The sequence below is a fragment of the Lethenteron reissneri genome, chromosome 23, assembly GCF_015708825.2.
Source record: "Lethenteron reissneri isolate LAM-NWPU_2019-01 chromosome 23, ASM1570882v1, whole genome shotgun sequence".
Lineage (NCBI taxonomy): Eukaryota > Metazoa > Chordata > Hyperoartia > Petromyzontiformes > Petromyzontidae > Lethenteron > Lethenteron reissneri.
Genome location: NC_083801.1, coordinates 12,725,372 through 12,752,367, shown reverse-complemented (window position 1 = coordinate 12,752,367; position 26,996 = coordinate 12,725,372). Strand labels below are relative to the sequence as shown.

At 46.4% G+C, this 26,996-nt stretch overlaps 1 protein-coding gene and 1 long non-coding RNA gene across 3 annotated transcripts in view; one reads left to right on the top strand and one right to left on the bottom strand.

Annotated features, from left to right (window-relative positions):
* The window catches only part of LOC133346001 (low-density lipoprotein receptor-related protein 2-like), an 80,732-nt gene that overhangs the window by 21,983 nt on the left and 31,753 nt on the right, over window positions 1–26,996 (bottom strand). Inside the window, 29 exon segments of the mRNA XM_061557233.1 lie at window positions 104–274; window positions 2,278–2,430; window positions 4,168–4,529; window positions 5,022–5,176; window positions 5,694–5,989; window positions 6,468–6,801; window positions 8,124–8,243; window positions 8,751–8,876; window positions 9,344–9,586; window positions 10,905–11,108; window positions 11,871–12,160; window positions 12,527–12,685; window positions 13,440–13,605; window positions 14,556–14,724; window positions 15,754–16,077; window positions 16,590–17,017; window positions 17,539–17,724; window positions 18,207–18,446; window positions 19,273–19,483; window positions 20,612–20,789; window positions 21,261–21,370; window positions 21,553–21,696; window positions 21,887–22,053; window positions 22,278–22,406; window positions 22,890–23,067; window positions 23,619–23,847; window positions 24,130–24,314; window positions 24,922–25,133; window positions 26,387–26,635. Of these exon segments, the coding sequence (XP_061413217.1) occupies window positions 104–274; window positions 2,278–2,430; window positions 4,168–4,529; window positions 5,022–5,176; window positions 5,694–5,989; window positions 6,468–6,801; window positions 8,124–8,243; window positions 8,751–8,876; window positions 9,344–9,586; window positions 10,905–11,108; window positions 11,871–12,160; window positions 12,527–12,685; window positions 13,440–13,605; window positions 14,556–14,724; window positions 15,754–16,077; window positions 16,590–17,017; window positions 17,539–17,724; window positions 18,207–18,446; window positions 19,273–19,483; window positions 20,612–20,789; window positions 21,261–21,370; window positions 21,553–21,696; window positions 21,887–22,053; window positions 22,278–22,406; window positions 22,890–23,067; window positions 23,619–23,847; window positions 24,130–24,314; window positions 24,922–25,133; window positions 26,387–26,635 (6,118 nt within the window).
* LOC133346002 (uncharacterized) lies at window positions 9,474–21,954 on the top strand. Of its 2 annotated transcripts, none has more exons than XR_009755496.1 (3): window positions 9,474–9,610; window positions 20,895–20,961; window positions 21,817–21,954. It is a non-coding gene; the product is annotated as an uncharacterized LOC133346002 (long non-coding RNA). The 2 variants fall into 2 exon arrangements; XR_009755495.1 differs by lacking the exon at window positions 9,474–9,610 and adding an exon at window positions 16,844–16,976.

Genomic DNA, 26,996 nt, shown 5'->3' with positions numbered 1-26,996 from the left:
CAAATCTAGACCCATCTTTGCAATAGGAATAATATCAATGCCCTGACATTCCACCCCACCAGGGGTATTAATTGCGTGAGGTCACGTAGGCTAGCACACTTACTCAATGTAATTGAGATGAGCATCCGACCAGAATATGCGATCCGTGGTGTAATCGATGGTGAGACCATTGGGCCATTCCAACTTGGTGCTGATCACAACAGACTTGTTTTTTCCATCCATGCCCATGCGGGCAATGTACGGCGTGTTTCCCCAGTCCGTCCAGTACAAGTACCTGCAGACACACAATGTAAGGTTCAGTTATCGCTGAATGTATTTTCATCTGACGATGAGTGTCTTATCGTGGTGGTTAACTTTTGCTTAGCAAAAACTAAGAGTTCAAACTGAGCATAGTACCATATATACACACACATATATTTTTGTTTTACAAATTTACTAAACAATAGCAGTGGAATGTAATAGATTGAAAGGAGACAGGTGCGAAATGAGAGATTGGGGTTCAAGGAGACTCCCAACAGGCAGGGGGATGTAAATACAATACGCAGCAGGGCCGGGAGCAGACGGGGATACAACACAGACAAGGAAACAGAGAAACACAGGGAGAGAGAGATATATAAACCAAAACACAGGCACCACGGAGACGGGGAATACCGAGAGACAGAGACATAGAGACGAAGAAAGAACATGAGAGACGAGGAAACAGAGACAAATTGAAACACGCTACACATAATTTTTGTGGCCACAGACGGTAGCTGGACCCCATCTCTGTGTAGTCTGGCACATGCTTCAGCCACATCCCTCACGCGAAGACACCAATGGCTCTATAGTATACACCGACCTAGTCGTCAATAATGATAATGATGATAGTGCTCCGCACACTGCCATTACTTTCTCGACTTTGGAGAGGGGTTTCTGTGATGGGCCATTGACTGGAATAAACTATATAATGGTGGGAGCCTGCTCACGCTGAAGTATATGATCATAGGCTCCGCCACCTAGGCTCCAGAACATGCAAACACGCAAAATAACTATAATTAAAATAAAAAAAACTATTGCTTGAATAAGTGCCTTTTTATATATAAAGAAAATGATTCAGAACGTTTATAAGATGGATAAAAATGTTACATAATATTCATGACCAGGATATACATATATATATTTTTAGGACGCAATTAGTTGTAAATCTAATACGCTGCACGTGAAGTTTAACACGGTATAGTCAGACACATTGCGCATCAACAACATTGCAATCACATTGATCACAGTTCATGGCACCAACAGTTGCCATTAGAGAGGCAATGTTGGTTTGTAAAACCTTGATTCAAAGTATATGAATACATTTTTATTCTAATAATAGGCCATCCTCCAGCAGTGGATTGACATGTGAAAAATAGCTTTATAGCTAATCGGATTCCTCCAGTATATATATAAAAACATTCCGATTTTGTTTCTGAAAGGTTGCTAAATTTTTACTTTCATTAAACTGAGATGTATCTATTCTAGATTTGAAGCTTTCGTGACTGCAAGAATTCATACTCTCAGGTTTTTTCGGTAAAGTCACGTGACTTTATCGAAAAAACCTGAGAGTATGAGATGTATCTACTTTAAAGCTACCAAGCGTTCTGGTTTGGCCGGGACAGAATGGTGGTTCCGCTGTCCAGAAGCTTTAGTGAAAATTAGCATTTTGTCAACTTAAGATAGTACTACAGGCAAAGGGTGGGGCTACCTGAGTCGTGAGTGGGGCCAATGTCAGAAAGAGCGAGGCCACGCCCAGTGGATGGGCCAGTGGCTGAGTGGGCGGGGCTATGTGAAGTGGGCGGGGCTATGTGAAGTGGGCGGGGCTACGTGAAGTGGGCGGGGCTACGTGAAGTGGGTGGGCTTACGGAGAGAGGGATGGGGCTGCCAGACTCCTCACCATGTGTCCCGGTTGAGCCTCCAAGAATGTGGTTGCTTTACTTTCCCATGAATCTCAAGGCACATGTGCCTTAAACCATGCATCAGTGGTACCATGTGGCACACCACGAACTCGGCGAGCTGACATAAATTTCCAACCATGGCTAACATCCGTGGAGAGTCATATCTAAACCAATTATGGGCCTCCCCTAGGTCAACTTAGCCTTAACATTTCTACTTGGTACTGGCAAGGGTGGTTCTGGCCCCACCCATCCTGCTGTGTGCCATGCAGGCCTTGACTGGTGCTCGCTAACAGCCCTTGCCCCGTTCCCCACCAGTCTGCGTCCGCTAATATGGGAGTTCTTGTCTTGTGCGTGCACTCGCCCGAATCTGGGGTGCAGTGTGACCCCTCGTGGATTCTCCAGGCAGTACGTGTGGTTGGTATCCACGCATCCCGACAGCAGCTTCTTGCGGTAGCGTCCGTCCAGCTCTGCCACGTTCACGCAGTCCAGCACGGCGTCCGCCCAGTACATCTTCCTACAGCCACAGGGCTCCGTTAGATCACTCAGTATTGTACAGAGAACAGAGGGGGCCTTGGCTCATTAGTTCGGGAGAGCGATGGAAAACCGGCTTTGGAACAATGAAGAGTCCTGCGCGAGCGTAATAACAAACGACCGCGCCACCTGGCGGTCACGAGGCCGAACGTCAGCTCAAGGAGTGCTCGGGAGATCAGTGTTCTTCACGAATTTTCAGAGGGGGACTCACTTTAGCCGATAAAACATCATCAGTGTGACTGTGTGAGGGCCTTCACACATTTGAAACCATTGGGGTTTGACAGCAGCACGATGGGGGCCTTTTCACTCTTTGTGTATTATCGTGGGCCGCACGTCAGAGGCCGCACTAAAAAGCCACCAGGGACCGCCAGTGAAGAACACTGTGTCGTGCATAGTTATCCGATGTGTGTGCATCGGGTTGTGCCGCGTGTTTTTCTTCGGTTCCGAAAGACGTTCCCGGCACGTGGAGCGAAACATCGGACATCATTCCAACAACACGCGGTCCAATCTGAAAACACATCGTGATAGCTATCCAACACACCCGCAAACAATGCCATGCAGTAGTCATGTTCTTATACAGTCTCTGTGCTGAGAAAAACATCAGTTAACGGCAGCAGCAATTTAATTTGCTCTAACGCATACATCCATCAGCATCTCAAGATAGCAGGTGTAGTAGATTCATTTCCACGGGAATTAGTTCAACGTTATTATACATCACACTATTGCATTAACCATAAAAAAAGAAAAGGTGACATTTGAATTGGTTTTAAATAATGTTCGGTGTATGCACACGCTACATCTTCTCGGGATAACAAGCAGAGCAATCCAAAAACCTGGATAACGACCACGCAAGTGGCTTGTTTTTAAAGACACAGTACGTTGACATTTCTCCAAGGCTACCATTAAAAGCATTGCTCAGAGCTAAGGGACACAATGCTTAAGGGTCCTTTTGCAACTGGCCACAATGTTCCAGTCAAGTAGCTCTGGTTCCAATAACAAAATAACTGAGTTGAATTCACCAGGTGAGAGCCCATTGAGAATGAAATTCTCTTTTGTACGGTTGACCTCGGTCAACAAGAAACACATTACAGCCATAAAATATTTAACGTTCAATGTCAAACCTGAGGAGGTAAGAAATATATGAGAGAAAAGGCATGTTTAGTGGTGCAGTGTTAGATTCGATAATTGGAGGTTACCAGTTCTGAGTGCACTTAGATTGTCATCTTTCTGGGGTAAATAAATTGCACAAATTGTCAACAGTAGCCTTAGATACAGATTATGCATTTGTTTAAAGCAACTGTTTTGACTGAAACATAAAATAAAGTTACGAGTGGACTGAAATGGTAAATGTTTTGCAGAAGTGTATCGTTTTAATCTGGAATTACATGAATGGTTTAGTCAAATCAATTGCATTAAACTGGCTTATTCGTAGGATAATTAATCACCCTACAGAGACTGGCCCATGCCTTAAGAACGTGGAATTTCCACCACTACTTCATGGCTGCCAACATTGACGGCTACAACCCAAATGCAAGTTTAAGCCAGGAGACACGTTGACATTCCGAGTATTTGGCTGCTACAAAAATTTCCACTCGATCAGCCACCTCGTTGAGCTATCATTTGTGGCCAGGTCTGAAAAAAGAGCGAAAAAACTCAGTAGGCCTTACCTGGTAAGTATAAGACATTGCCTTTCTTACGGTTTTTCACCTACACCACTCACCTGCCCACCCAGTCAATGGCCAATCCTTCCGGTGCTGGCAGATCATGCTTCATCACCGTCTCCAGCCCCGTGCGGTTGAGGAACATGCGCTCGATCGTGCGCCGGCCGTAATCGACCCAGTAGAGACGGCGCTCCACCCGATCAAAGTCCAGCGCCACCACGTTGGTGAGGTTTTGCAGGATAGGCGTGTAGCTGCCGCCGCCCACCGTCATGTTGCGTACGTAGTAGCGGTTGGAGAAGATCAGGTACGGCTCCACCCCGCTGTTCTGCCGGCACGTGCGCCCGTCGGGCAAGCGCACGTAACCTGGTGCGCACTTGCAGAAGTACGAGCCTGCCGTGTTCTCGCACAGTTGACTGCACACCTGAGGCCGGGCGGAATGCAATTGGCGCCTTAGGATGCATCATTGGGGTCGTGTAATTTATTTATTTTTTACCGTATCTTTGTCAACAAAGTGGCAATGTCACTTTTAATAAGTAGAGTCTCCTTTATTGTGAACGCCTTAGGGTGGCAGCTGTTTAATGTGAGTTGGACATCTTGCTGCGTGTTGTTTGGCATGATGTTGTCCGACGTTTCATTTTCCGTGATGGGAGCTTCCTTAGGATGTGCAGCGAAACGTCGGATATCATGCTGAATGAATAACCCACAATATAACCAAATAATATTTCGGAGAGCTATACAGCACAACCTTTAGGCTCGTATTCATTCAGTAGACAGATTGATTTATAAGACAAATCAGTGAGTCTAAAAACAGACTCTGGTACCCATGCATTTTGAACTCCATTGCATTCACATTACGGAGAGCATGCTTGGAGACGTGATGAATGAAGCAATCTCTGCATCCACGGCATCTTACCTGCGGGGTCTCGTTACACTCGTCAATGTCCTCACATGCCCTGCCATTCGCCATGAGCCGGAAGCCAGCCCAACAGGAGCAGTAGAAGCTCGTGAGGGTGTTGGTGCAATTGTGGGCGCACTGGTTTATGGATGCGTAGAGGCATTCATTAATGCCTGAACAGAGAATGCACGACACAAGCCAAGAATAAAGCAATATAGTGTTATTAAAGAACATATTTTGTACACTTTTTTTTACATCTGAAACAGTTTATATACAGGAGTGTTCTTGTTCGTTGTCACATTAGCACGTATACATTACTGTAGCTCCTGTGTATGTTGTTGCAAATCCCATGAATCCACATATCGACATCTACATTCGTCAGGTGTAAAGGTACGCCCCAATTTACAATTAAGCGACGACAATTCTCAGATTATAGAGATTATGGGCATGGACATCTCGTGTCCCATAGAGACCTTTTGTGTAAACAATAACTGATGAAGGTAAGCCAATTGTTGTGTGCGTTTGCAAAAATTAAATCTCAATAGAATTCACATTAAACAAAATCTTTAAAGACAGACATTTCGCTGTTTTGTAACCCACTTACAATGTAATTAAATTAAAAGCATTATCTGGACCAATCATCACAAGTGGGTCAAAAAAGCGTGTCTTGATATAATTGAGTACACGTACCACATCCCTTCTCGTCGCTGCCATCTGCGCAGTCGTTGGCCTGGTTGCACACCAGGTGGACGGCTATGCACTCTCCCCCACCGCACTGAAAGAATCCCGGAGCGCAGGTGGGGCGCGGCTGGTGACACAAGTGGGTGTCTTCATCAGATCCGTCCCCACAGTCGTTATCTCCATCGCAGGCAAAGATTCGCGGGATGCAGCGCCCGTTCTCGCAGGTGAACTGGTTCTGCCGGCACGTGGGGTATGTGCAACCACGCTCGTCTGACCCATCACCGCAGTCGTTCCTCCTGTCACACCTGCACGAAATAGGAATAAAAACCACGGGTCGTTCTCTTTGATCGGGAAGCAACTTTTAGCTGTGCTCTAGTTCTGGGGTTTGTCAACCGGAGTCCGACAAATTGTTCGGTAGCCGGGGATAACTTCACGTGGCCACAGCAGCTGAAATTACACATTGGAGGCATGGGGCGTGAGGCTGTGAATTCCTGCAAAGTTTGCAACTGAACGATTATTTGTAGATTTTCTTTTTTCCCTTTTTAGGCCGGTGTCGACAACGAGGCTCAAAATACCCCTCCAGAGCTGCCCTCGAGGAGAGGCCCTTTTTGTCGGAATGAGTCTCAAGCGAGAAATCGCAGGGCTACGCTTTCTTGCCGTCACGCGTCAACTTTTGTTTACGGTGACGTCATGTTTTAACATTTGCCGGGACCGCATGCAATCGATCAAAATCGCGCGACCGTTGACAACGACGACAACGGCGGCGCGTAGTCCGTCCATTACCGGTATCGACTGTGCACGCAGAGGCCATTGTCGCAGGCGAACTCGCCGGCCGTGCAGGATCGCCGCGTGCAGTTCTGATGCTCGTCGAGTGCGTCGGAGCAGTCGGCGTCGCCGTCGCACACGAATCTGCGCTCAATGCAGCGCCGCCGCGGCGGGCTCGTGTTGGCGCACGTGAACTCGTCGGGGCCGCACGTGCGCGCACCACACGCGTGCCTCCCGTCCTCGTCGCTGCCGTCCCCACAGTCGTTGTCGCCATCGCAGATCCAGCTGCCAGGGATGCAGCGCCCGCTGTCGCAGGTGAACTGCGTGCTGGGGCAGGTGCGTCCCGGGTCCGCTGGGAGGACACGGGTTTTTTTGAAGCGTCAGGCCATTGTGACTGCAGCGGTGTTTTGTTTTGTGCGGAAACTATGTTTGTTTGTTTGATGACAACAATCGTTATGCAAAGGTCAACATAGACAACTTTCCTGTTATATATTACCCATATTGCATACAATTTGTTGTTACGATTACCTTGTAGCAGCATGTCAATACGCTCCTGGATGAGGGCATCTCTGGGCTGTGCTTGTCCTGGAGGACTATTTAATTATACTTCACCATGTTGGTGAGTGCAGGTTGGTTAAGGTGGGGACCATGGGTGTGCAAGCTTATTAGCAAAGTAGAACCATTCGCTTTGCTCCAATGCCCTCTGCTGCCCACCACGTAATCCCACAGCCCGATGGCAACCTGTTTGTGTATTGTGGTCACCCATGCAGACAATATCCAGGCTCAGACCTGATTAGCTTCTATGATCTGATAATATTGGGCCCTTTCTGGGTTATATGGTCATAGGCACAGCATGATGATGATGCTGCTGCTGTTTATTCCCCAATTGTGATCACCTGCCACCCAACCACGCTGGTGTTCCCTTTCCTGTTGAGTGATATCTTCAGTTGCAATTATATTATAAATCCAGATTATGTTTACATTTTACATTTTGCAATAAAACATCCTCCCAGTGGCAATGAAAACACATTTACATATTGTGTACATATAATGAAAATTATGGTTTAAAAAATTAACTTTTCAATGGCATAAGTAATTTAAAAAATCAGCAGGACTGCTGACCTCCTACGTCAGCAGTCATCCTGCTGTGTTTGTTTCACACCTGATGACGGTTGCTTGAGTTGCGATCGAAACGTCGTGATCTATTATTTTTTCTACCTACGTGACTTTACCGAAATAATCAATAAGTAATGTTCCTTTGTCAAGGCTCCCAGAGGTAATTTGTTGTTTGACCATACTTCACTATGCCGGTCATTATGGGTTGGGGAAAGGGAAGGGACAATACCAATACAGTTATCATTCATCACTGATGCCAGGAATCAAACTCCAATTGCTGGGTTCTAAGCACGTGGCACTAACTAATGCATCACTGCTCTGACCCCACATGAACACAAATTATAAATGTAGTACATCACATATCCGACTCTCTGGGGACTGAGGTATAGGCGAATATGTGCACAGGTCTGATATGTAAACATCTACAAAGAATGACAGTTACACCGTGCACAGATACTGCACTAGTTCAGGGGCAGATATGTAACGGTCGGATATGCAATTTTGTGCTGTTGTCAAACTCTCTGACTTGTACAGTTCTGTGCCCATTGTCGCACTCACAGCAGGAGGAGGGCTCATCTGCGTTGTCCGTGCAGTCCTGCTCACTGTCGCACACCCACGCGAGGGGGATGCACTGGCCGTTTCCACAGCGGAACTCATTGGCGCTGCACGACACGGAATCTGCCAACCAACAGGACAATCGCGGCATCTGCAAGTCAAGCTCGGCCGAGGAAAACGTATCGTGGAAAATGTAACGCATTAAATAGCTTACGTACAGGAGTTATTTTGTGTGTTCATGTTTCCAAGTTTCCTGTGACGTTTCTATCCAGGGTACAATATGGTAATTTAGTAACATTTGTGGCATTCACAACAAATTCAAACAATTGATGATAACATTAAATTAACGTACAGCCCTTTGTAGATCCACCGCTAGATAAGAGCTGTTGTTGGCTCGACTCGTTAGTGTGGAGTGGTAAAGGGGGAGGCCCAGGACCAGTTCAGATATCACTCGGCACTGACATTACGCATGGCCAATACCTCAAATCGTCGGGTTTAAAGTGCAGTGCGCTAACCGCTGCGCCGCCACTCCACTCCCAAAAAATTGCAGTGCTGTATATCCATTGAAATATAGAGAAAAGTGAACACTCTCGCGTGTGGTGTCGCAATGGAATACACAGGGCAACGTACGGCAGAAGATGGGGTTTTCGTCGCTGTTGTCGCCACAGTCGTTATCACCATCGCAGAGGTAATGTCGAGGTACGCAGATGTTAGTCGTCAGGCACTTGAGGAGGCCTGGCCGGCAGGTACGCTCAGCTGGGGAGGGAACATCACATTCGTTATTGAACAAGATGAAACATGCGTTTAGAGTATTTGGCGGCTATAAATGTCGACGTGATAAATCACTGCCATAGAATTCGAGTTTTCAAAATGTTAAAAGGTACCATAAGTAAAATTTTCAGTAGAACCTGTATCCTCACTATATAGATATATTTTACCAAAGCTGAAAGGGAAATATAACATTTTTCACGGGACTTTAAAACTTCACCTCTTTCATACTGAATACATCCTTGTTATCAGAGCTGTTCACAATTTGGACACAAAGGTGACAGACCCGCATCTTAGTAATTTTATGCGTACAGATACAGAGTAAACCGCGGATAACGTGGTACCAATATTTTATTTTCTCACGGGCAGATGACGTTCACAAACAGTTTCTGCTCAGAACCAAGGTTGCCAGTTAAAGGGGGGGGGGGGGGGCTCAACGGGCAGCGGATTCTCACGGCAGTGCTGCTCGTCCGACGTGGCGTTGTCGCGGCAGTTGTTGACGCCGTTGCAGACTTGGGAGCGGGCGATGCAGCGCCCGTTGGTGCAGGCGAACTCGGCGGCCGGGTCGCAGGTGCGGAAGGTGCACCCCTCCTCGTCGCTGCTGTCCCCGCAGTCGTTGGTGTGGTCGCAGCGGTAGCTGTAGCGCACGCAGCGCCCGTTGCGGCACGTGAAGTCGGTGGGCTCGCACGTGTGGAAAGCTGCGGGGGCGAAGGGGAGCACTGGTGAGGAGCGGGGTCGGCTACGTACGGTGCGAAAGAAGTTCAACATGTGTGCATACGTGCAATTTTGCAAAGGCGTCGTCTGCAACTGTGTATGTTGACTCCTAGTTTTTTTTTTTGGGAATGCTTTACGACTACAAAATCTTGAAAGCCTTAATGCATTAGCTCTGTCCTTCTGTCTGTAACTGTAAGGGAGTGGGGGTCATGATTAGCACCTCCAAATAGCACAGCTGCCTAGTATGGTGCGAAAGAAGTTCAACATACATACAGGATAAGCGTTGTGTCGCTATTAGGGAGTTAACTTATAGTCGTTCATTCATCAAAGGGTTGCCCAAAACTTAAAAGCCAGTGCAAAAAGGATTGGGCTCATTGGCCAAGGTGATGACATCGTGGAATCTCTGTGACGTTGTCAAGTTGTACATCTAGAAATGTAACGTTATCATTGCTAAATAAATACTTCCACGGACAGACGCATAAATGCAACACATTCCGAAATCCATTTTTCGTTCTTGCTTAACCTACCACGAGATGTAGCAGCTACGCCTATCATGCAGGTATAGTCATGTAGAGTGGTGAATTGTGTGGATGATGCAGTGGCGAAACGAGGTAAAGGTACAGCCTTGCAATTGTTCGCTCACGCCACCGCTGGAAGAAAGGCCTCCGCTACAGGAAGCTCTTGAAAGCCCCTCTCTCAGGTAGTCTGATCGACTCTTCCACACTGGACAGACGTTTTGGCTGAGGTGGGAGTACGCAACACTTTGCCCCGCCACACACGGTAGGGGCGGGGGATCTTAGAAACGTGCCCATTGTACCAGCTGTCGATGTTCCCTAGATTACTCTAGAAGTCAGTGTGCTAACCATGACACACCAGGGCAGACAGTCCGAATAACGGAAGCTAAATTATACAGGTTTCCCTCGCTTCATGCAGTAGATGCGTTCCAAAAAAAAGGGCGCAAAAAGCGAAACTGCACGAGACAGTTGCCTGCTGAGTAGCGCACACAATATACACACACAATACACACACACAATACACACAACACACACACACAATACACACACTCACAATACACACACACAATCTTGTCCCACTTCAGACCGCATAGCCTCACATGAGTGAATGAAAACCGTATATGATGAATGTTGGGTAGAAATAGGTTTGCCGTATCTACGCGAAATCGTACAAATCGAACCCCCATAAATGTATATATGCATATTGAACTTCTTTCACACTGTACGTAGTAAACTGATAATGAATCGGATGTGCGAGGGAAACCCGTGCTTGGCAGCACAAACTCACCGCAGACCCTCTCGAGCTCATCACTGCCGTCACGGCAGTTGTCCCGGTTGTCACACTTGTTGCGGGATGGAATGCAGCGGCCATTGAGGCACGTGAATTGGCTGGTGGCGCACTGCTGCCCGTTGTCGTCGATGCAGTCCTTGCCGCCGTTGGCCAAGTACCAACGGCCCTGCGCAGGGCACTGGCACTCCACGCCACCGGGACCTGGGCGCATTCGCAAAGCGGCGTAAAATTGGACGTGAGCGTTAAGTGTGCTGAACTTTCATTACACGGGGCTATCGGTAAAAAAAAAGACAATTCGATGATGGTTTCAGGTGCAGAGATTATCGTACATGGAGTGAAGGGGAAAATTTAGACTGCCCACGAGCGTCCAACGGTCCCAAAGAGGCTTATCTGATTGGTGCATCCACACGTGCTAAGCGGCCAATAAGACCGCCCCCCGAGCATCAGTTTCATTTATTATCGATAGCCCTGTAAGCCATGCGGCTCTTGACTCGGGTGCAACCGCAACAAACAAAAACATGAACAAACAACATCTTAAAGTGACTACGCGCAACAGAAATGCTGAGCAACTCCTTCGATAAGCACGTCTCACTTGGAGGAGAGAGCTATGATTTGGGCACAGTTTGTGAAAATACATCTTCAGGTTAGGCAGACTTTGGTTTTGGTTTGGGCATCCTGGCACCTAGAGAGAACGTCAGAGCTACAGCTGCTGTTGTGAATGCCGTTGCTGGTTTTTGGAAGTTGTTCAAGGTATGAATGGAAACGAGCTGTGCTAGCTTTGCCTCATCTGATTTGGTCAGTGTGGATGCAAGTGAGCACTATAAACACTGAAAGAGCCACGTGATATGCACCCTTAGCAGTTCCCCACGAAGCATAATTTCCCTGCGAATGCCACCACAGCGATGGCACGAAAAGAAGAAATGCAACGAATCTTATGAGGGCACGAATAAACGGGTCGAGCACCTGGCACACAGATGTGGCTGCAGCCGCCGTTGAACTGGTTGCATGGGTTTGAGCAACGCTGCTGCTTGCTGGCCGTCAGTATGTGAATGTCCATGGGCCGGTAGGGCAGGTTCTGGATCATGACCACCTGGTCCGCGCCATCGTCCTTGGTGGCACGGTACACACTCTTAGTGTTCCAGTCCGTCCAGTAAACGTGCTGCTCGTGTATGGTCAGGGCGAAGGGGTACACCGCCATGCTGACGATCACCTCACGCCTGTCGCCGGACAGCGTGGACCGTTCGATCTTCTGCCTGTGGCAGATTTGGACGGCGCCAGGTAATGTTACACCACAATACGAGACGACGCAAACTGATTTCGCTCGCTCTGAGTAGGTCCCCGCACGTGGAGCAAAAAGGTCAGAACATTGTGACGAACAGCACACAGTACAACGCCAAAATAACAAAAAAAACATCCGATAGATAAACAACTAAATATGCTCGTCGTGGAATTCTGCTCCTTCAATTGATTTTATCCATAAAATCGCCATCTAAAACATGTCTGGATGTGGTTTCATTGTAAAAAATAACAATGAAAGACAATAGATTAATGAATCCATAACTCATCAATTAATACAGATAAGATATAACAATGGTGGAACTTTTATAAAATATATCTACCTGTAAGCATCAGCCCAGTACAGCATGTTTTCTGAGTAGTCGAGTGTGAGTCCATTGGGCCACACAAGGCTACTGTTGATGATTGGAACTCGGAAGTTTCCACCCAGCGTGGCCCTTTCAATCTTGGCATTGACACTCCAGTCTGTCCAGTACATGTAACTGATGAAAGAACATTTTGTCAGAGGAAACAAATAACACATGGTGAAACATGGCACTCATTTCTTCTTCTTTGGATGCTCACTTGGAGCAGAGTATTCAACCGAACACGTCAAGTGTATTATTTTGCCAGTATCTGGATAATGCAGCGACACAAGGTGTTTAGCAAAGGGAGAGCAGCGTGTCCAATCGATGGCGTGTTCTAACTAATGGAGACGCTAATGCTTGGCTGTCTTTTATGTAAGCCCTTACTGACAACCAAGATTTAATTTGCTCTTGAAATGTCGGGGTAAACACGGGTGATTTTCATTGGTACAGCACGTATGTATGTAGTTTAAACTTATTTCACATTGTATGTACACAACCATGCTAATCGGAGGTGCGGGGGAAGGACAACAAACTAAACACAAAAAGCAGTTCTTAACAAATGAGTTTTCAATCTAGATATTAAGGTGCATTGCCCCTATGGCTTCCTAATAACCTAAAGAAGAGCATTCCAGACGGCCGCAGAAGCACATCTGAACGCTCGCGATGCAGTGACCGTCTTTGTTCGATGGCTCAAGAAAAGAAACGTGGCCCCCCCGTCCAATTTTCACCCCCTTCTCCGTAAGCCCGGCACCTGGCGCCCCTCCCGCTGTTGCGGGCCCCGGTGCAGTCGCGCCGCCTGCGCAGTCAACAGCTACGCCATTCCGCGCGCTTTCAAAAGCTGGTGGCGAATGAAGTGCACCGATGGAGGCCGCGAGACGAGAGCGCTCACCCCTTGCACGGGTCCAGCATGATGGCACGCGGCCGCGGCACGAGCGCCACCACCGTGCGGTTGCCGCCGTCCAGCCCCATGGAGCCGATGGTTTGGTTGGCGTAGTCGCTGTAGTAGATGCGCCGATTGATCCAGTCGAACGCGATCCCGTCAGGGGAACCCAGATCTGGTAAGGGAAATGCGCCATGTGGACAAATGCGTTTGTGTGTGTGTGTACGTCGGTGGCGAGTGGATGGGAGCAGTGACGCAGCGGTTAGCGCGCTGAGCCATGAACCCGGCGACACGAGTTCGATTACCGCTCACGGCCAATACCAGAGACGATTATCGGAACCGGTCTTAGGCCTCCCCTAAGTCGACTCAGCCTCAATTCAGTACCTGGTGTGGTGAATAAAACATCACCACTGGGAAGACAAACGTGGTCGCGCGTGGTGCTGGCTCCCCACCCCCTTGTGTACTGTTCTGGCCTTCATAGCAGCTCGCTAACATCACTTGCCCCAATAGTCTGTTAAAGAATATAAGTAAATATGTGTATTTGTTACTTGATGGGAATGTTGTATAACTCCAAGAACTGAGTGAATGTGAACAAAATGCATTGCATTCAAATGTAAAATTATGCAGAGGGTAAACTTCTGCATAATTTGGCCTGTTGGTTAATACTCATAACTTCACTGAAATTGTACAGTTTAAGAATGTTTTAAGGCCAATGCCATGAACCATGTCATGCTAAATATAATTATATTCAAACTTACTTCGTGAAATTATATTTGACAATTTCGAATATTGTATTTTTTTGAATTTTTATTTTTCATGTTTTCAACTAAAGATATATTTCCATGTGGAATGGCATTGACGTTTTTGTTTCTGTTAAGCTATAACTGTTGGAATGGGACTTTATAAAATACATGTTTAAATTCATTATAAGGTATGGATGGGCGAGATGCTTCTCTGGGTTCAATTGGTATTCCACAATGACAGTGATAAAGTACATCGAGGCTGGATATGGGCCTGAGTGCTATACCACACTGACACTGACAAGGTGCAAGTGGGTTTGTATGGCATTCCACAATGGCAGTGATAAGGTATTGGTGGGAGTGTATGTGTGTTGAGATGCCATACCGCTGGCAATTACGGTGACAGAGGAGGGGGAACTCAGACTGAAGAAGCTGATTCGGCTGCGAGCCAGACCCATGCTCTGCGTGAAGTACACTCGCCCATCTGCGATGTCAAAGTCCAGCGCCACTGCCACTCGTGACACTTGTGCAGTTGGGATGGGCAGGCTGTGGTCCTGGGATTGGCGAAAAAAAATCAAACGCTCGTTATCGCAGTTGTTGTTGCAGGCAAACACATTCGTTGATTTAAGGTCCAATTTCTTTGTGCAGTGGCAGCTCTTGTGTTTTTTTAGATCCACGGTAGAAGCTGTAATTGGGAAAATCTGGTCATCATATATTGTACATGAGAGTATATTAGGGAGATCAACATAATGAGATCAATGTAGTACCTTTCTAATGTAAAGTTCATGTTTAATCACTGTCTTTTTGTACAAATATAGTACGATAACAAAATATTACAGTGTCATCTATGTGCCTAAAGAGGAGCGTTTTCAGTGTATTTTATCTACTTTGAGATGGAATGGAAACATGCACACAAAAGAAAGCACGAAGATATGCATGCCCCTGAATGACACTGAGACACAAAAAGAAGATCTCATGGATCAGAGAACAAATGCACATTAGAGATTTCAGATTGACTGTTCATAAAGTGACCTTTGGCAGGACACATTACTAGATGGGAAGACGGCCAATGGATGAGATTTGTGTGGAATGAATCAAAGGTGGGGACATCTCCAAAAGGAAAGCGGAGAAATGAGACCACTTCAAGGGCAGGAGTGAGATGAGTTGTGGCATTGTGGCATCGTGATGGATGGCGATGTCATGAATAGGCCTTCATTCAGCAGTGGCTAAGTCAAGGATAATTATGAGACCACTAACTGTACCTATTTAAGCAATACCAAAAGCAACAGAGACAAAAGCCTGCGCATAGATGTGAGGTATCTGCAGCCTTCATTTAAATTCATGAACATGAAATCCATGCACATGTATTATTGACTAGAGTATTAAATATGAATACCATGCAAACAATTCAATTTACATGAAAACACGTTCTAAAATAAATTCATTATTTTATATTTAGAACATAATTATCTTGTCCAAAGCCAGGCGTTTCTCAGCACCCATCTTCAGTCACGGAGCACCCATCGGCTTATGATCGTGCCCACTGCTGCTGCTCACACAGTGAGCCTGAGCGGGGTTATTACCTCTGGGTCGAGGCGCATGCTGCGGATGGAGTCTTCCGTAACAAACACGAGGTACTCGTCGGAGGGCATCACACAGCTCACTCGGTCCGAGCCCAGCTCTCCGTGAGCGCAGGCACACGTGGCTGTCGTGACATTGGGCAGGGCGAAGCAGAACTGCTGGCAGCCGCCGTTGTTCAGCCGGCATGGATTGAAGTTAATGAGCTCGGGAGCTGTGGGCTGCACACGTGGGTCGAAGATGGTGACGTCACGCAGTGTGCCCAGGTTGTCGCGAATCACCTCTGGTGGCGGTGGAGAGGCCTGTGGTTCCTTGCTGGCCTGCAGCACCTGTGAAGGACCCAGCAGGGAGAAAACTGTTTCACAGGAGGACCAAAACATCCAGCTTTTTTTTCCCAAAGCCTTTTGCCCAAAATGAAGGCAAAAAAAAACCACGTCACTTTTCCAGTCGTAGATGAATAATGAATATAACAAGTGTCGCACCAATATGTATTTTATCAGTTTAAATGAGAATGAGCCATGTAGTGCATCAGTGGACTGTGCCAATTGCAATTGGAAAGCTCCGAGTTAAATTTAGTTTTGGCGTCGATTTGGCGTTTTATCCCTCCGTAGTCGATAAAGTGAGTAACACATTGAGGGAAAGTCAACAGTGGCTGTACATAGAAGACGAGCACCTCCACATGCTCCATTTAGTAGTAGCCACTAACTTTTTTTTTTAGTCTAAAACTTTAAATATGAACTTCAAATGCCCTTAAAAAAGACATGTGCTAAAAAAACGCACAAAAATATAACTGTAATAATAAAAATTGTACATTAACAACGGAAGGCTGGTTCACAGATACCTTGCGCAAGTTTCGGTCGACCCAGATCAAGTTGCTGCCGTAGATCGCCAGGCCATAGGGGGCCGGGTAGCCACGGCCCTCTCTCACCACCTGCCACGTGCTGCCATCAGGAGCCAACCGCCCGATGCGGTCGAGCCCGTCGTCCGCCCAGTACACCCAGTCAGTGGCGCGGTCGATGGTGAGGCTACGGGGCGAGAGGAGGCCCACATCCAGCACCACCGAGCGGTTGGTGCCATCCAGGAAGGCTCGCTCGATCTTGGGCCGCTGACCGGCGTCCACCCAGAAGAGGAAGCGTGCGCGTGGGTCTACGGCGAGGTGGCGCGGCCGGTCCACACTCGTCTTGAAGAGCACGCGCCGGAAGGACGTGTCCAGACGCTGCACCTCCAGGTGGGTCTCCGACGAGAAGACGTTGGTGAAGTAGAGGTTTCCTGCGTCACGTTGGCAGTGTGCGGTGCATTAAGCGAGGCATCCAAAATCGCCCACTCTTCATTATTGATCTTCATAACTTTTAGAAATTTTACAACTGATCTTCATGTAAACGTACAACTTTTATGCTGAATTTAATAAACTGATTGCAAACAAGCACTCTGCAGAAAAGCTATGAAAACCTTGTTTTTATTAATATAAAGTAAAACCTTGGATTGCGAGTAACTTGGTCTGCGAGTGTTTTGCAAGACGAGCAAATTTTTAAAGTAAATATTAATTTGATAAACGAGCAAGGTCTTGCAATACGAGTAGTACGTATACGCTTTGTCTGCCGTGCGTCACGTGATCACAACTGATATACGAGTGCTTTAATATACGAGTGCTTTGGATTACAAACACAGTTCCGGAACGAATTATGCTCGCAATCCAAGGTTTTACTGTATACAATTACTTCTATTCACAACACTTTGCCCTTTTGAGGGAGCAACGATTGTGTGTGTTCAAAGTAAAGGCATTCTCTGACCTGCCACCCAGTCCACAGCAATGCCTGCCACCCCGCTGGGCCCGATGCCGCTGGAGACAATGGTCTGAAAGCCGGACCCATCCGGTTTGATGCGGCGGATTCCTCTGTAGGCAGACGCTGAGCCGTGGTCACACCAGTAGAGGAAGCCCGATGGCATATGGACGTCCACATGCAGCGCGTTGCGGCCTATTCACGAACAATGCACCAGACCTCCGCTTTAGCAGCATTGCCTCATTGCAGAGCTCATACATCAATGGTGTAAACAACGCCTAGAAATCCTCACCTACTGGTAATTACAACATCACAAACATACCCCATGAATTTTTAAATGACAAAGAACAATAAAGGTATTCTACTTCGTAGGATTTTGCAGTTGTGCTACACAGCTCTCCAATGTTTTTTCAGGTTGTATTCCGTGCCGTTGGGCACAATGCCTGAAATTTCGCTCCATGCTCTGGGAGCTTCTTCCTGTATGTATGTTTATTGAACTTCTATTGCGCCGTACGTACCCAACTGTGCTCATCGGAGGTGGGAAATTTGATTCAAACAAGACATTATGCGACCAAAAAATGTATCAGAGTGCAATAATATCATTTACAATAATGCAAAATGAAACACATGGTAGGGATAGTCACAGCCCATAGTATTCGCTAATCATTCATGCTGACCTGTTCCAGCTACGGGCACCATAGCCTCCGAGTGGTCAGTGCTGTTGATGTGAAATCCACGGATGGCGCTGAGTTGGGAGACAATGACGAATGATTCGTAGAGCTGGCAAGAGATCTGGTCAGGTGCCAGCTGGAAACCTGTAGCGCAGCCACAAGCACGCTGGGCATTTGGCCGTGGCAAACACAGCTGCTGACAGCCGCCATTGCCACTGCTGCAGGCGTTGGTTGTGCCCGACGAGGCTGTGAAGGAGAGAATTAAAAGCAGGGGTCAGAGTTCAAAGAACATTGCGATGAAGCCAAAAGGCTGACTGAATACTAATACATTCTAAGGTACTTATTAAATGCATACCATGATGAAGCACTTTAGTAAAATAAAACATAAAGTGCTGCGGCTGTGTTTTACGTTTGAAGAAAGTTTAAGTTGAACAAAAGTAGCTTCTGCAAAAGACATTTCTGAAGATACTCTTGTGAAGATAAAGGAAACAACAAAGATCAGGAACGAAAAGTAAAACTTTTGTATCAGAGGGAAATCTAAAACCTATGATGAGTTTTTTGCACTCAAAAGACCTTTTCAGTGAAGTAATGAACTCAAGTGCTTTAACGATACTGTGGACAGTTCTTCAAGCTGTGTGGGTGTCGTACACTGTTAATTAATCAGGATTTTAGTGTTAGTCTAGTCGATGGCAGTTGAGTCAAATCTTAATGTGTGGAATTAATTTAGACATTACAACCAAAAATGCTGACTAAATTAACACTGGTGTTACACCTCTAAGGTGGGTGGGTGTGTGTTATGGAAGGTGTGTGTGTCTTTATTTTTTGCAACTTCAATGCGTGTGTGGTTGTATTGCTGGCCACCCACGCCCTCATGTGCCGGGCCAGCCTTCATAGTTGCTCGCTAACATTACTTGGCCCAAACAGTCTATTAAGGCTATACGGGGGATATTTCTCTTTGTTGAGGATTCAAGGTGTAAGAATGTATGTTGAACTTCTTTCGCACCGTACATAGCCAACCGGAGGTGGGGAATGCTGTGTGTGTGTGTCTGTGTTCGCCGGTGCTGGCTCTCACTGTCACGGAAATGCACTTTGAGGCACTTGAGGCCCGGAATGTTGGAGCGCATGAGGACAGGCGTGGAGCCGTCCTTGCCCACGCGCTCCACCACCTCGTAGTCATAGTCGGTGTAGTAGAGGTGGCTCTCGTGCACGGCCACGCCCCACGGGTGTGACAGATGCTGCACCACCGTGATGCGGTTGAGTCCTGTGACGTCGCCACGCTCAATCTGCAGGGAGTGGGGAGGTGAGGAACGAAGGGAGGTGGGTGAAGTTGTCGACCAGTAACAGAGGCAAATTTAGTAAAACTAGAATTTTCGGCGGCATGTGTGGCCGCCTTATGCCAACTCCTGCGGAGGGCTTCTCAGTGCTGCGCCACTCGCCCATCGCCCCCACTGATGTCCTCTTCTCGCCCCCCCCCTTGCCAATGTGTGCAGATACTACTGAGTTGTACCTCAAAGTTCATTAGATATTCTTTATTTCACCCTCCATCCATGGCCACAACTATCAAAACGTTAAATAAATGCTCAATAAATGGAAAATTTAGTATTTCTGGATAATGGATGAAAATATAATTGATGAAACAATAATTAGATTGATCATACTGGTTCAGAAGGCTCTTATAATTTGGTAAACGGACAAATGGAACGCCAGGCTTTTATAATAGATTTCTCACAAATTACTGAATTGGGAAAAGCTACGTAGATACATCGCCACCAACTGGCAGACTAAAGCCTATTTGCAGGACGGAGCTGCATTCACCTTGGGCCGCACAGGGACTGCTGCCACCGGGGGTTCTCTTGGCTAAACTACATCAAAGCTTGGATGGGATGCATGTAAGACATTTGAGTTATCCTGAAATTAAACTAATATGTTTCAAATTTTAGATATAATTGTTTGCTCCTTTTTTATTTATATGATAATGTTATATAATTTTTTTTTCAAAACTTATACTTTACTTGACACATTTTTTAATGTAATAAAAAGATACAAGACATGAGATTATTATTTCATCAAACTTTGAAGAAATTAAAGAATAGCATAAAAATTAATCTCTTCTGTGTGCTTTTGGGTTGTGCTGCACAATGTACAGCATGATGTGCGACGTTTCGCTGCATATGCTAGGTAGGAGCTTCTTCATGCCGAATAACATTCATGATACCGAACATCATGCGGCACAACATAAAAACACATCGGAGAGCTATACACCACAACTGCGAAAACATATACAATAGTATTTCAAAACTTAATTTCATCCATGAAAACAACCGTATTGAATTTGTGCCAATACAGGACACTTTTATAGGCTACACAAAGCCTGTGTAGGAAAAATGTATATTTTGAAAAGCCAATTATACCACGCCGGTGCCAGCCACTGCCCAGTACAGCTTTTGCTCCCGCGTGTCGAGCGTGATGAAGTCCACGTGGTCCATGTTGCCGCTGAACAAAACCGTGGGGTTTGAGCCGTCCATGTCAGCAGCGGCGACCTTCGCAGGGACCCCACTGTCAGAGCCGTGGTCTGTCCAATACAGCCTCCTGAAACAGTAGTGATCGAATCCATTCAAGGAATTCGTACGTTGGGTGTCGTAAAAATGCTTTGTATAGTGCAAGGTGATAACAAAGGCGCCGTGTGTTTCACAGATAATTACAGCTTGCAGTAGCCGTACAGAAGGCAGGGATGTTGCTACGTGCCTTTGCCAAGTATGAGGTAACTTGCGAGTACACCAGGGAGGCATCACTGGGCACGAATCAGAAGCCTTTGCCACAAGTGGCAAATGTCATAACCACTTGACCATGCCATGATAAAGTGATAATGTGGTTACATCTTTCAACTCTGCTGCAAACTTCACACCACACTAGGGAATTACAGTCTGTGTAGGAAAAAAAAACTTCGGCAAGGTGAAAATGCTAAATCTGTAAAACATTAATTTTGGCTGTATGCAGAAAGAAACCTAAGAGTTATGGTTGACATTATAAGATAATAATTTGCAGTGTGCATGTCCGTACCCGCGAGATGGATCGAGAGCAATTCCCACTGGGTATCCGACACCTGTTGTCTGTCCGTTGTTACCAATAATTGTTTTCCGGTAGTTTTGCACTCCATCCATCTTTATCACCTGATGGTGTGGGGGAAAAAAACGTGGCTGTTTAATTGCTGCAAATTTATATTTTTTAAACAGAAATAAATAATCACTTTCCGGTTCAGTGAAAAAAGTGTTATCGATCACTTTGTGCAGCCATGCGAAACATCTCCTGCAAGCTTGCTCGTTAATGGCACATGCATCACCGTGCTCCTCACCTCAATGGTCTGTGAGCGAGGGTTGGTGTAGTAAAGATTTCGGCTTATCCAGTCAATGGCCAAGCCCGATGGGGCGCCGAGGATGGCTGACGGAGCAAACTGTGTCCGGTTTGTCCCATCCGTCTTCACCCGGTGAATCGACCCCTGAAATCAATGGATGCAACACATCGCAATGGAGAATCAGGACGCGAATATATCAGAAGCTCGTAAATTGGATTGCTAAATTTGCAGCCAATTAAACTTTACACGCATGTTTGTCAACAGGTCTTGCAGTATCCACAAGAGAGAGTGTGTGTCTGCTGAGAGGTTCCACGGAACGAAGCCAGCGACTCACAGGATTCTCCACCCAGTAGATGAACTGGTCGCGGTCATCAAAGTCAACATCGTAGCCATTGCTGATTCCAGCGATGGGCACCATGGCATCGTTGCTTGTCTGGTTGGGATCCAGTGAGATGCCAAAGATGATGCTGCTCCTCACCACAATGAGGAATGGCCGATCCTCTATGCATTCACACACAGACGCGAGCTCGCAGCATTAAACTTCGTTTGTGCATAAAGGTGTCATCACTTCCGTGAGATCAGCAGCAATTATATAAATCAATGTGTAACATCAGAATGTGCTTTACACAATATGCAACGATTCAATTTTGAAGGCCACAAGTGCCCTGAAGGGTTATTTGTGTTAGGACTCCCCTGTGGTTTTAGCCACATGTTCTGCCACGTACCCTTCTGACAGGTGCGGCCGTCTGGCCCGAGGTTCCACCCCGAGGGGCAGGCGCATGAGTAGAAGAGGGGTGTGATCGGCGAGAGCAGACACAAGTGGCTGCAGGGCTGGCCCAAACAGGGGTTCGTAGCTATGACATAGACACCAAGAGAAAATGTGTTAAAACAGCCACACAATTTGAGTGTGGCTGCAGCCACACAATTTGATCAATTATAATTTTTTGTTGAATCGTATATATGCCCAGGTTTGAAAAAAGAAAAACAAGGCACGCAATTAAACAGTGAATAAAACGAAACATTTTGGAATTACACATCGAGAATAGATGACTGAATAACCTCATGGGATGGCGCAGTGAACCCCCAACTGGTTTGTAAAAATCTGATGGCTCGATGCCTGTGGCTGCCCAGCGGTGCTTTCATGTGGATATTGAAGGTGGCGGAGCCATTTCTTTTAATCGAAAACCATTATATGCAGCCCATACTCCAAAAATTGGTAATTACTCACAACAACTCATGCAAATCCTCATGCAAATCCCCCTTGCAACAAAAAAAACGGGAATGTATCTCATTTCTCGTTCACTCGAATTAAAACCAAAACGACAAGAAGAGCCCACCTGTGGGTTGTCTGACGGAGTGGCTGGCCACCAGCCCCATGGGCTGCTGGAGGTTGTAGATCATTGTCGACTGGTTGCCTCCATGCCACTTGTTGGCTCGCATCACGCGGTTGGTAGAACGGTCGGTCCAGTACATAAAGTCCTCAAAGATGGTGATGGCATGGGGATGCTGCAGGATCTGAGTCAGAAAATATACTCATGATTAAACGCCATTCCATTGTGTTCATATTGTTTTGTTAGCTAAACTGTTGTAATAAATGAGCATAGCATAATAGTTTGACACGGTGTTTATTTGCATCTTAAGAGAATATGAATTATACTTTAGTGTTGTATCCATTCAAATTATATTGTGATTGTTTTCCCATGCTTAGGTGTTTAAGAGTAAAATTACGATATTAAGTAATGGCTTGCTATTTTTGTCAAAATAAAAATGTAATTCATAGTAGAGTGTGATTAGCAAGAGTTTATCATTTGACCTATTCTGCTAAAGGCTTGTTTGGCTTTCACTATTTTTAAGACATTTAATATTCAAATGGTGGGTTTTTGAAAGATGTAGTTATAACTGCTTTTAAAAGCAATCCTCCCCCCCCCCATGGAAATCAAAGAATAATAACGCCTTACCTCGAGCCATTGTATGACCCTCATTATGATTACTACGTGAGGATTACTTAGTGAGTGTGTCAACAGAATTGAAGTTTCTCTTCCAGTGTGAGCCCTCCGCAGTCTCACCAAGTCGCTGGCGAGGACCTGACGCCGGTTCTGTCCGTTGAAGTCGCAGAAATCAATGAAGTCCAGGTATGCATCGGCGAAGTAGAGCAAATTTGTGGCGTAGTCAATAGCCAGCCCGTTGGGCCAGTACAACTTGCTGCTCACGATCGTTCTGCGCAAGCTGCCGTCCATGCCGGCTCGCTCGATCCGTGGATTCTTGCCCCAGTCCGTCCAAAACATTGTGCGTGAGCTGCGCAGATATGGACACACGTGAAGCACAACACACCAGCCGTTGATCTGCCAAACCAGATTCAAACCAAATTCATTTCGACGTATATATCGTGTACCGCGCTGGGCGAGAGGACAGATGCTTGGAAGTCTCAAATCATCTCTCAAAGGTGGTTGTGGAAATGTGGGCAGCTGGACACAAAACCACAGGCCCAGTCTTAGCATGTGTGCATATTAAATACATTTAAATAGTTCATCATTGCCCGGTCCCACGTGTCTCCGCTTCTCCAGAGAAGGGGCTCACCCGTCACGGGGGTCCAGCACGAGGCCGCGAGGGTTGGTGACGTTCGTGCTGATGAGCACAGTGCGGTGGCTGCCATCCAGTCGCGACACCCCGATCGTCTCCAGCACAAAGTCCAGCCAGTAAAGATTCTTGCCAATCCAGTCCACAGCCAGGTTTTCGGTAACCGTTAGGCCACTGTTAAAAATCTAAGGGTTTTTGGTGGCAGAAGGAATGCAGATGGATTCGGATGGTTAGCGGGTTAACTTGTTTAGGCTGTTTAAATTTAGTTTAAGCATAACTGAGAAAATTAGGTAGATTGTTACATTGCAGGGTCGTGGGAGATGGCTGCGGTTTGGGCAGGCGTTTGTCCAGTAGTGGATTGGCCAAAGCCAGTGATGATGATGGTGAACTAACAAAATGCTGGGTGAAGTAAATTATTCCATCAGTAAGAAAAAAGTTAAACTGCTAACACCTGCAACACGAATGTCTCCCTCACCGTGGCCCCCGCCATCCCATTACAATCCTGAGGTTTGTACGTATGTTGAACTTCTTTCACACCATACGTAGCCAACCGTGCTAATCGGAGGTGCAGAGAAAGGACAACAAACTAAACACAAAAATCAGTTCTAAAGAAATGAGATTTCAATCTAGAATTAAAAGTGCATAGCTCCAGTAGCTTCCTAATATCAGAAATAAGAGCGCTACAGATGACCGCAGAAGCGCATCTGAAAGTGCACGAGGCAGTAAGCCTTTGTTCGATAGCCAACCAAAAGCCGTTGCGAAGATAACCAGAGTTGAACTTGTTTGTGTTACCAGCTGACGGTCAGTGCCATTGCGAAGGGCGCTCCAGATCTTGTCTTCGGCCACGTCTGTCCAGTAAATGCGGCCAGCCCTTGCGTCAAAGTCCACGGCTACGATGCTCCGACCGTTGCGCACGACGGAGCTCAGCACGTTGGGAGTGGCTGTGATGTTGTCAGAGTAGATTTGGCTCCGGCTGGGCACCAGCAGCAACACCTCATGTCGATCTGTTTGGAAAATAAAACGGCAGTGTGCATGTGTGTGAAAGTGCGTGCATGTGTGTCCGTTGGAAACAGAGGTGGGCAAAGTGGTTCGCAGTGGTCGAAAGATGAATCGATTAAGCTCACGATCCATGCATTGCACGTGTAATAATCAACGTTTGTTTATTTGTATTTGTGGTATGTTATGTTTTTAAATTGTTTCTGCAGCCAATAGAGACACTATGATATATGGCAATGTCATTTTATTATTATTATTATTCACAGCTCTAAATGCTGACAACTCCTGGAGCCACTGGGGAAGATGATTTATTTCTCCACTAGCGGCTGGTACATTACCCTGCAGTCTCATTGACCTGGGTTCCATTCTTGGCCATGCACATCAGCGGTGGCAATTGGCATCTTAACTTGACCTAAGCCTTCTCTAGGTCTTACGAGCTTATAATGAGTATATTAACCCATATGAGAACATCAACACTTGGAATAAAAGGCAGTTGGGCACAGAAATTATCCTTTTTGCCCCTTGTGTAAAACAGGCCCCAAAAGGCATTCACTCATGGTTCATGCATTAAGATTAGCTCATGCAAAATGGGGATTCATAGTTTGGTATGAATTTGTAATTAGACTGTGAATTACGTTTTTTGTGTGTCAAACTCTATTGCATTCGGGATGCTGCCACAGTGTAATGGTGAGGACACTGGACTTCGAGCTTCCAGTGCGGCAGTTGAAACATCGGGGAAATCTATTAAAATCCTGTCCACCCACCAGTCTAAATGGGTACACCACAGTGAGTTTATCAGCAGGATGTGAGTGGTGTGGTAAAGTGTGGATACTCCCATCTCTTCCAAGACATCTTGCCAGCATGGATGTGTCGGCATGAGCAAGCAATTGCAGGGCTGCATCTGAACCAATTGGGTTTAATAAAATTTTGACAACGATAATAATATGTATTCTTGGTTCTTTCGGTGAAGTCACATAGAATGGAAATAATAAAATAATAAAACTAATAAAAATAAAACATAATAAAATAATTCTCACGACGTTTCGGCCACAACGCAAGCAGCCGTCCTCAGGTGGAGAACAGGTCTGTCGAGGAGACAGAGTCTGTTTTATTTTTATTAGTTTTATTATTTCCATTCTACGTGACTTTACCGAAAGAACCAAGAATATGAATCCCTGCAGTCATGAAAGCTTTAAATGGAGATAATAATATGATCGTGAAAGCGTGGCCTCTTCCTCTGGCTCGGACAGCAGCGCCCCACCGTTAGCCTTGCACGTGCGGCGGTCGGATTCCATCGTGTAGCCCAGGTCGCAGTGGCAGCGAAAGGAGCCGTGCTCGTTGACGCACTGCTGGCTGCAGGTGCCCGGGGGCTGGCACTCGTCCACGTCGGCGCAGTTCTTAGTGTCGTCGAGGAGCTGGAAGCCGGGAGGGCAGGTGCACTGGGCGCCAAACGGTCCCTGGACGCAGCCGTGCGAGCAGCCGCCATTGTTCACAGAGCAGTCGTGCTCATCTGCCAGGCAAAGGGGGAACGTTTGTAACACGGCCGGTTGAGAATACAAAACGGATGAGAGCTTGTTTAAAGGACTTTGTTTTGGGAATGTTATCGATGTGCTAACGTGATGCACTGGCGTACAGTGCATCCGACAGTGAAGTGACAAGTGATTTTAAATGAGTTGTTTTTAAATGTTATTGGAAATAAAATGTCGACTTTTTTGCAGTTAGGTTACCAATGACTGCGCAAAAAAAACACGTATTTAGTTTAATCTTGATTTGAAACTTTCGTGACTGCAGGAATCCATACTCTTTGGGTCTTCGGTAAAGTCACGTAGGTATATATATATATTTTTATTATTTTTCTACCTATGTATTTA